Source organism: Caenorhabditis briggsae (genome assembly GCF_000004555.2).
Source record: "Caenorhabditis briggsae complete genome, chrIV, whole genome shotgun sequence".
In the NCBI taxonomy this organism is placed as follows: domain Eukaryota; kingdom Metazoa; phylum Nematoda; class Chromadorea; order Rhabditida; family Rhabditidae; genus Caenorhabditis; species Caenorhabditis briggsae.
This window is the reverse complement of record NC_013487.2, coordinates 3430646-3440009: the sequence shown is the minus strand read 5'-3', so window position 1 is coordinate 3440009 and position 9364 is coordinate 3430646. Positions and strand designations below refer to the sequence as shown.

The window sequence follows — 9364 nt, the reverse complement described above, 5'->3', positions numbered from 1 at the left end:
TTTTTGATATCTTTCAAAAGAAATGAGATATATAGGCTCAAAGTGGACGATCCGGGTGTCGTTCTATTAGAGGTTTTACGGTAATTGACCACTTTTTCATATCTGTCACAGAATTTGAGATCAACTATCTCAAAAGTTAGATACACTCACATTTCCGAAATCTCATCCAAATCCGCGGTTGTCGAATTCTGAAACGTTCCCAACAGCTCCAGAGACATATTTTTGAAGGCGTCTTTAATTTTCAGAATCTTTATTAAATCATTCTTCTGATTCCTGTAGTTTTCAACAGTTTTATCCGTTTTAGATCTCCATCTGAAGTGTTCAATTGTTCTGCTTATATTCGATTCGACAGTCTGGAAACTCAACGGACAACTATCTACTGATGGTTGTGCACTGACTGGAGCGTGTGGATTCGAACCCGCTGGCGGAGGAACTCCTGGAATTGAAAAAAAAGTTTAGCTTAGTGATAAAAATCGTCTTTTGCTTATCTAATCGGGACCGCGTAGCTGCGCACGGACGCGGCCGTTTCTTGAAGGATTCTGAACTTTGAGCCCTCATATCTTAATGCCTGTAAAAGCTATCAAAAAGTGGTCAACTGATAAAATGTTTATCATAATATCAAAAACAATTTATTAGTTGACAACTTTTTGATATATTTCACAGCAATCAAGATAAATATATCTCACAGCAATCTAGATAAAAGTGGAAAGTAGCATACCTTGTCTCTCAACTGGATCGCCTGGCATCCTATTATTTTTTATCAGCTCGCAAACTTTTTCATGAGCCATCCGAATTGTATTTTTGTTGTTGAACAGCACGCGGAGGAAGTCGTTGAGATCATCCGAATTATTATTGAGGAATGGATGCTCCATTTTTTTGGAACTGAAAATTTCCAATTTTGGAACTAAAGTTACAGGTTTCGGAGTGACAGAAAAGGCAAAAAAATAAGAAGAAGAATGATTGAAAACAAAAGTAAATGAGTAAAATGAGAAGAATAAACAGAAAAGTGGCGGACAAGCATAAGATGGTAGATCAAAATTTGGAAGATCAAAATTAATTATAAACTTTATAAAAGGTTTTTCAAAAAACCTTTCTTAAAATAAAATTTTTAAAAAACTACCGCTTTGCTTGTAGATCAATAGACCCGCTACCTGCCGAGCTAGCAGACATGGTTACTGTAACTCCATTTATCTCCTTTGTTATCGAAGATATCAAAAAGTTGTCCACTGATAAAATACTACTGATAATATGATAAACATTTTGTCAGTTGGTATCTTTTTGATATCTCTTACAGGAAGAGAGATATATTGGCTCATAGTTGAAAGGCCGGCGTTTGCCGGCTGAGCTACGAGGTCGGCTGCAGACCTTTTAACTTTAAATCAATTCATCTCGCAAGCTCTGAAAGATATCAAAAAGTGGTCAACTAACAAAATGTTACTGATGACATGATAAACATTTTATCATTTAATCACTTTTTGATATCTCTTACAAGAAGCTAGATAAATTAAATCGAATTTCTGTGGGCATTTGTTGTAATTTTTCGAGTTATCAACAAAAAAACAATCAAAAACTTTTTTATTATCTCTTTCCCATACAATTTTCAAAAAACGTTTTTTCAGCCGAATATGCATTGAACAAGTGTCCCAATTCCAAATCTTCCTGCATTTTTTGACTGGCTTTCTGCAAATTAATGTTTTTTTTTTCGTCAAATTTTCAGTTTTGTCCCTACCTGCACACTAGGAATAATCGATAAAATATTGGCCATTCTCAATGCAAAATCCTCGGTTTTTCTCATTGTCGAATAATGATAGATCATTTCTTTTTGTACCGTATTCCGGACTTTTCGACATAGTTCAATGCAACTGTCGCTTTGGCCTTCAAGACCTGGAATTTTCCTTTTATGAAGGGAAATAGTGAATTTCGAAGTCCTACAAAAGGGGTCCCAATTCTTTTAATTTTTTTGAAAATTTCAGAGCATACTAAACAGAACTAGTGCTTCAATTTTAGAGTTGACATCTTTTTTCTAACTACCGTATTTTTTTAGATATGCGCCTTGGGACAGAGCGTGCTTGACAAACGTTTTGGATTAAAGGCGCATATCTCAAAAACTACGGTAGCTAGAGAAAAGTTGTCAGCTACAAAATTGAAGCGCTACTTTTGTTCAGCATACTCTAAAATTTTCAGATAAATTGAAAAATTCTAGACTACTTTCGTAGGACTTTAAAGTTACCTGTATCAAAAAGAATAAGAGCTGCTAATGCCAAAAATTCAAATTGGGTCACATTTTCCCTTAACATTGGTATCAGAACATTCCGTTTACATCCGGTACATGTGCCTTTGAATAGTCTGAAAATCGTCATTTATTGCAAATGCGCTCCATCGCTAAAAACTTACTTCGCCGCGTCTGCCGATGTCATAGGCTGCATATTATTTTCATCATGGTAGAAGCTCTCCAAGTTGTGGCAATTTATAAAATTTCCATTCGGCAAAAACCAAATATCGACTCTGGATTTTTGACAGGCAAAGAAGCCAGCTTCCAGGTTGTAGAATGTGAGATAGAAGTTGCGAAGAAGGATGTCCTGGAATTTTTGAGATTCTGTGGTTCTGATAGAGTAAACATATTAATAAATCAGAAATATTCAGAAGAAAAATGATTTTCTGAAACAGGAAACTTTTCTGAGATTCTGGAATTCTGAATGTTTTTTTTTCATTTTAATGCAAATTTTCCGTTTCAAAACTTCGTAATTTTTTCAAATTTTGATTTTGATGATGTTTCGAGTAATGCCATTGCATTTTTCTTCACATTTCTGAAACTCTATAATTCCCAGAATTTTGGACTTTTCCGGAATTGAGGAATTCCTCAGTTCTAATATATTTTCGAAATTTGGAATTTCTGGAAGATTATGACATTCTGACATTCTGAATCCTTTTTTTTTCATGAAATTCTTCCGTTCCAGAACTTCATTATTTTTCGAACATTTTGGTGGTGTTCAGTTCAGTAATTCAAAATTTTGAAAATCGAAGTAATTCAAAAATTCCAAAAAATTCAGGAATTCGGAAACCTCACAATCAGGCACTCGAAAGTCCGGAAATTCTAGAAATTCAGAAATTTAGTAGTAATTTTTAAAGATATTTTACACAAAAAAAATGTAAATACTGAAATTTGGAAATTCTGGAATTCTGATACTCAGAAATTTTTTCATTTCTAAAAATGACTACCGAGTCTTATCGTCTTTCGAAACTCGAATTCAAGTAATATCTGTAATTGCTTCCCCACTCATTATTGATTACCCTAATTACCAAAAAAAAATCCCCAAAAAATGTGTTATTCTTATCGCCATCCTATGGTTAATTTCGACTGTTGTTCCATGATTTTTGGAATTTTGGATGTGATTGTACAGCCGATATCTAAATAGGATGATTAAAGTAAAATTAATTGATAAAAGTTTTTCTAGAATGTTCTAACCTACGAAATTGCACTTTTCATGGTGGCTAATATGAACCTGAATTCTACATGTATCGTTTTGAAAAACTTTAGATACGTTATGTGGAAGTTTTGGAATAGTATTTTATAGAACCGCAATTAATTTTGTTCATCGGTTTTTTGCTTTGGAAAGGTAAGATTCTGAGATTCTGAATGATTTTGATATCCACTTTCTGACGATAAAAACTCCAAAATTTCTGTTTCAGAGAGTTTTCAAAAATTAATTTTTTAAGAGGTTGATATTCTGTTTTTTGATTGCCAAATTTCTTATATCGGTTCAGTAGCAGCTCTCTTACCTTTTGACTAGTTGGCAATTCCGTAAAGTGTGGAAACGAATTTGAAATCCAATCAGCAACCAAATAAAACTCCCTCAAAAGCAGCCGATAAGTCTCCTTGTAACTTTGTCCCCGAGGTGCTGGTTTCTAAATGTTTCCTCTTTTTTTTTCAGCTTTCCAGAAACTTCCCCATACCAAAAACATGCTACCTCCTTCCATAGCATGCACAACTACTCTCACATTTTGTAATTGTGAATAATTTTGCTTGATTGTTGAGATAATTGTAGTTGGAATTGGATACTGTAGTTTTGACGACGTTGATGGAGAGGGTAAGATCGATTTTTGGGGATTTCGACGGCCATAAATGTCGCGGTGGTTTTGGATGGCTGAAAAATTGGGAAAATCTGAAAAGGTACAATAAATGATTCTTACATTCTTTTTTCATTCCAACTTTGAGGCATTTCTCGAATCGACACTTTTTGCACAACAGGGATTCTGCTGAAAATAACGAGACGATTCTAGTATGTTTGGTTGGGAGAAGGTCAGTTATGAATTGAATCACTGCTACCGTTCAATATTTTGAAAATGAATAAATTGAAAGAAATATAAATTTTAGAAAATCCTGTTTCAAAAATGTCTTTTTTTTTCGTTGGATTATAATTTTTTAATTCTTGGTCTTTTTCCAACACTCACAATTCTCAATATCACAAGACTCATCCTCACTGCACTTGTACTGTCTTTTATTTACAACGGTTCGGCGGAAAAATGATGTGCATCCTCTGAAAATTGGGATAACGTGAGACAGATTTTTCAACAAAAGTTTTTCTGAAACAAACAAACTCAAATTTTTTTCAAAAATTTTTCAGATTTCTCAAATTAGTTCTAGTTTTCGAACTTTTCTTTTAATTTAAGATTTTTTCTATTTTTTACACTTTCAGTATTTCAATAAATAACCTAATTTTATTTTCGTTGATTTTTCACAATTTATGAATTTTAAAGCTTTTTCACAATATTTTTTAGCAAAATCTTGGTTTTCACATATTTTTAAAGCATTTTTTTGTTTTTCAGTTTCAAAAAATTCGTCTTGGAAGTTTCATAATTTTTATGAAACCCATTGCAACCTAACAATATTTTTGCAGGTTCGATTTGTCAGTCATTAAAAGTCAAGAAAGTCTTTTATACATTTTACACTTTCTGCACTTATATGAATTTTCTTGTCAATATTTGAATTTGGTTGGTTTTCCATTTTGGAATTGTAAAAGTTTTACCTTTTTTTCAAAATCGCGGGAAACCTGAAAAAAATTTCGAAGTAATTTTTTTCAAAATTCGAAGTTTTTTCAAATTTTTATTCATTTTTTAAATTCTCTATTTTTAACAGTTTCAGTATTTCAATAGATTTCCTAGTTTTGTCAATATTTTAATTTTGTCGAGGGTTTGTCATCCATTTTTTGAATTTCAATTTTTTTCGAATTTTTAAAAATCTTCGCTCCTCTCAAGTTTTTAAAATAAAGTTCAGAATTTTCCGATTTTTTAAGGTTTGTGTTTTTAAAAAACATTCGTTTATCTGAATCTTCATATTTTTTAATTTTCAGTAATTGTATAGATTTCCTAATTTTGTTACTATTGCGATTTTGATCAGTTTCAGAATTTAAAAATTTTTCTTTGAGTTTTTTCAAAACCTAGGTTTTCTTACATTTTTTGATTTTTTTTTGTATTTTTTTCTGTATTTAAAAATCCAGTTTGGCTTCAAAAAAATATTTGAACCACTGTAACTTTGAGAACTTTAATTTCGATTTTCTCCGATTTTTCTGTAAATTCTAAAAAAATCAAAAAATGGAAACATTTTTCGGAAATTTAAAATTCAGATGTTCTACATTTTTTTACACTTTCAGTATTTCAATAGATTGTCTGACTTTGTCAATATTTTAGTGTTTCGTTGCTCGTTCTACATTTTTCAATTTAAATGATTTTTTTCAAAACTTCCTTTAAAACATTTGTGAAAAAGAAATTTCTGTCAGGTTACAGTATTTTAAGCTCATTTTTCGATTGTTTTCCGAAAAAAATCAATAATTACCTGCATGCATCAACTCCAAAGTGTTTGCCATTGCCACGAGCCAAACAGACTTCACATGGCGAAGCAGACATCATTATCGATAAAAAGTATTCGAGAGAAAACAAAATTTTTCTCTCGAATACTTTTTATCTTCTATTTGTCCGTTTTATCAAACAGGATGATGACATTTTGCTGACAAAACGCGAGAAATGAATTATTAAAAGAGATTTAGAGAGGAAAAGAAAAAAGGGAATTAGGTGAGTGATAGGAAAGACAGACAGGTGGTGGAAGGAAAACTGGTTTGTTTCCATGATGCAAAATTTTGACTTCTTTCCTTTTTTTTTTGGATAAGGTCAAAATGTAAGACATATTGATCAGGCATTTGATGATTATCGCTTAAAATGTCAAATACGAAATCAAAAATTGAAGATTTTCTTTGAAAAAAAAATTCAAGTGAATGCCAACAATTAAGAATTGAAGAGTATTTTGATAATAAAATAATAGTGGAACCGATGAAAATTGAAAGAAATAATTTAAAAAATGTATTGCGGTTTCAAAACTTCCATAAAAGTAACTAATAGTATGTAGTTATACTACTTATATGGTGGCATTACCTCGAAATAGAACGAGACGCAAAATAGAACTGCGTGAAAAAGAACTGATCTATAATTGAACTGTTCTGAAATAGAACTGCTCTTACATAGAACCGCGTGAAATAAAATTGTTCTGGAATAGAATTTCGTGAAATAGAACTGCTCTCGAATAGAGCTGTTATAAAGGAAAATAGAACTTTTAAAAACGGATATAAAAAATATATTACAAAAACGTGGACATAGATTTTAAAAAAGGAGTATACGTATCATAATCAACTCTTAGCGTAAACAAAAGATCTTAAAAGATTTAGATCAGACAAAGGGGCATAGGGAATTCGTGGCGTATTCTGCTCAGCTCGTAACAATCTCGCGTCTTTCTTTATATCTGATGTCCGTCTGGCTTTGTTGACCTAAAATTGATCCGATCGATTTTAATGAGAAAATAAGAAAGGCTCACTCGAAAGGTAGGGTTCAGAGCAATCTCGGCGGCGTCTTTTGACGTATGATTATCCTCGAATTTGAGATACGTTCTATTAGATCACACATTTTCAGTGGAGATTGTGAAAACGGATAAAAACATGAAAAAAACACGATATGTCGCTTGCAGCAATCATAGTTCTATTTTTCTCTATAGCAGTTCTATTTCAGAACAGTTCTAATTCACGCAGTTCTATTTCGCGTCTCGTTCTATTTTGGTACACTTCTATTTTTCTCACGTTCTATTTCGAGGTAGCGACGATATGTTTGTTGCGAATTTCAAAACTTTGAAAAAATTCCAGGAAATTCAAAAAATAAGAAATTCCAGATAATTCGGGAATATTAGCAATTTTCAAATTCCAGGACATTCCCATTTTTGAAAATTCCAGATTTTTGGAATTTTAGAAATGCAGAAACCCAACATTTAAGAATCTCTGAATTTTTATATTAGGTTGAGCGAAAAGTTTTTGTAATTTTTTTGGACCGTCATATCTCTGCTTTGATTTAACTTTTTATCATTCTGTTTTTCCTATATTGTAGTACCAGTTGTGCATGCTTAAAAGATTTGTTAAAGTTACCGACTGCGTTTATAAAGACCGAGAATTCGCCCAGAGACCACCATGCTCTCAGGGGTGTTTTTTTGTTCGGGTTTCTCCAAGGTCACAAATGCAGTGTAGCTTGTCGTAAATTGTGTACAGTGCTAGGCCACAACTACATGTCCTACACTACAATAAAGTTTTGGTTCAAAAGATTCTCCGAAGAGATCTACGATCTCGAAGGTCTGGCCTACCACGTGTTGATCTCAACGGGGATACCTCTAGAGCGCTAGAAGAAGAACCAAGAGCAACGTCACGCGAGTTTGCAGCAAGTCTCAACCATCCTCACAGAACCATAATTGATCATCTTCACGAATCTGGAAGGGTACCAAAGTTTGGTCAACTCGCCCCTCCCGTTTTGACGGATTCACTAAAACCATTGCGTTGTGAGTTGGCACATTCTCAGCTTACTATGAAACGTAGCACCAATTGGGTTGAGAATATTATCACTGGGGACGAGTAGAAAAAGACAAAGGGTCCCGACCGAGGAAACCGCTAAAACGGGCATCAAAGGAGAACTTCACGAGAAAAAGTTATATTTTCCATTTGGTGGGGCAGTGAAGGCGTTATCTTCAGAAGACTTCTTCTAGACGGCATCACTATCAATGAGGACCTCAACAGCACTCAAACGGAAATAGCATTCCAGGCTTATCGATTAAATTGCCCGAAAAATTCCAGCTTGTTGATGATTCATGACAACGCAAGACCACCCACTACTTTGAAGACCCGTCAGAAGCTCCAGATGCTCGAAGTCAAGATCTTCTGTCATCCATCGTATTCACCAGACCTGGCCCTAACTGAATAGCAAATAATCCGTTCCTTGAAAAATCTCCTTGTTAGGCAAAAGTTCCATGATAGAAAGGATGTAAAAAAAGTGGATGGATGACGTTTTCGCTGCCCAGTCTACCGAATTCTACGCTAATGGAACCGCTCCACTTCCATCGCATTGGCAAGTAATCATGTACACTGTTGGTGAATATATCACACATTGAATTCCGTGTTCTTTGAATAAATTTTGTCTCGAAAAAATTTAAAAAATTACAAAGACTTTTCGCTCAACCTAATAGAAAGTTCAAAATTCAAAAATTCAGAATTTTTTTGAATTGAATTTGTTAGACAAAAATGTCAAAAACAAGGAATATCACTAAATCAGAATTTCAAAATAATTATGAAGTTCTGAAGCGGAAAAGTTATATTCGAAAAACCAGGAAAAAATCAATATTCAAAAAGTACAATGAAACATTTAAAGGTATGGGGGGACCGGAGATTTTTCGTAGTTTTTTTGTAGCTAGAGTATGCATTCTACCGTCACGGTGTATAACGCTTAATGTCACTCTGCGTACAGCGGTCGTCCTCGCCTTTATGTTTACCACCGGAGGCGCGCTCTCTTTTCGCCCGCGTGGCTCAGTCATTAGCGGCGCCGCACCCTCAATCCTCGCCTCCACAAGTTCCACTCCTAGAGGGGCATATTTAAACGGACTTTTGGGAACATTTTTTTCATGTCCCTCCACCTTTAAATCAGAAAAACAACTGGAGTGACTTGATTATTGTGGATAGCTCGTCGGAAGAAATCTGAAAATTCGTTTTTCGGAAATTTTTCGGAAATTTGAAAATTCGTTTTTCGGAAAGGACCCAGGACCCAGGACCCAGGACCCAGGACCCAGGACCCCGAGCCCCGAGCCCCGAGCCCCGAGCCCCGAGCCCCGAGCCCCGAGCCCCGAGCCCCGAGCCCCGAGCCCCGAGCCCCGAGCCCCGAGCCCCGAGCCCCGAGCCCCGAGCCCCGAGCCCCGAGCCCCGAGCCCCGAGCCCCGAGCCCCGAGCCCCGAGCCCCGAGGCTTCGGGCTCCCCTCGCTGAAGCCCAGCGCAAGGGAGAACTGATTGTTCTT

General features: G+C 34.9%; 2 protein-coding genes across 2 annotated transcripts; both read right to left on the bottom strand.

The window, feature by feature from the left end:
- Nucleotides 1-146: 146 nt before the first annotated feature.
- On the bottom strand, nucleotides 147-872 carry CBG26269 (the record flags this gene model as incomplete). The annotated part of the gene is made up of 2 exons (XM_045244971.1): nucleotides 147-436; nucleotides 719-872. 2 exons carry the CDS (start codon nucleotides 870-872, stop codon nucleotides 147-149), a joined length of 444 nt encoding a protein of 147 aa, XP_045099204.1.
- Nucleotides 873-1578: 706 nt separating this feature from the next.
- On the bottom strand, nucleotides 1579-5904 carry Cbr-nhr-104 (the record flags this gene model as incomplete). The annotated part of the gene is made up of 9 exons (XM_045244970.1): nucleotides 1579-1680; nucleotides 1730-1875; nucleotides 2231-2346; nucleotides 2395-2579; nucleotides 3781-3906; nucleotides 3955-4145; nucleotides 4192-4257; nucleotides 4453-4538; nucleotides 5834-5904. The coding sequence occupies 9 exons, from the start codon at nucleotides 5902-5904 to the stop codon at nucleotides 1579-1581; spliced, it is 1089 nt and encodes a 362-aa protein (XP_045094623.1).
- Between the last annotated feature and the right edge of the window lie 3460 nt (nucleotides 5905-9364).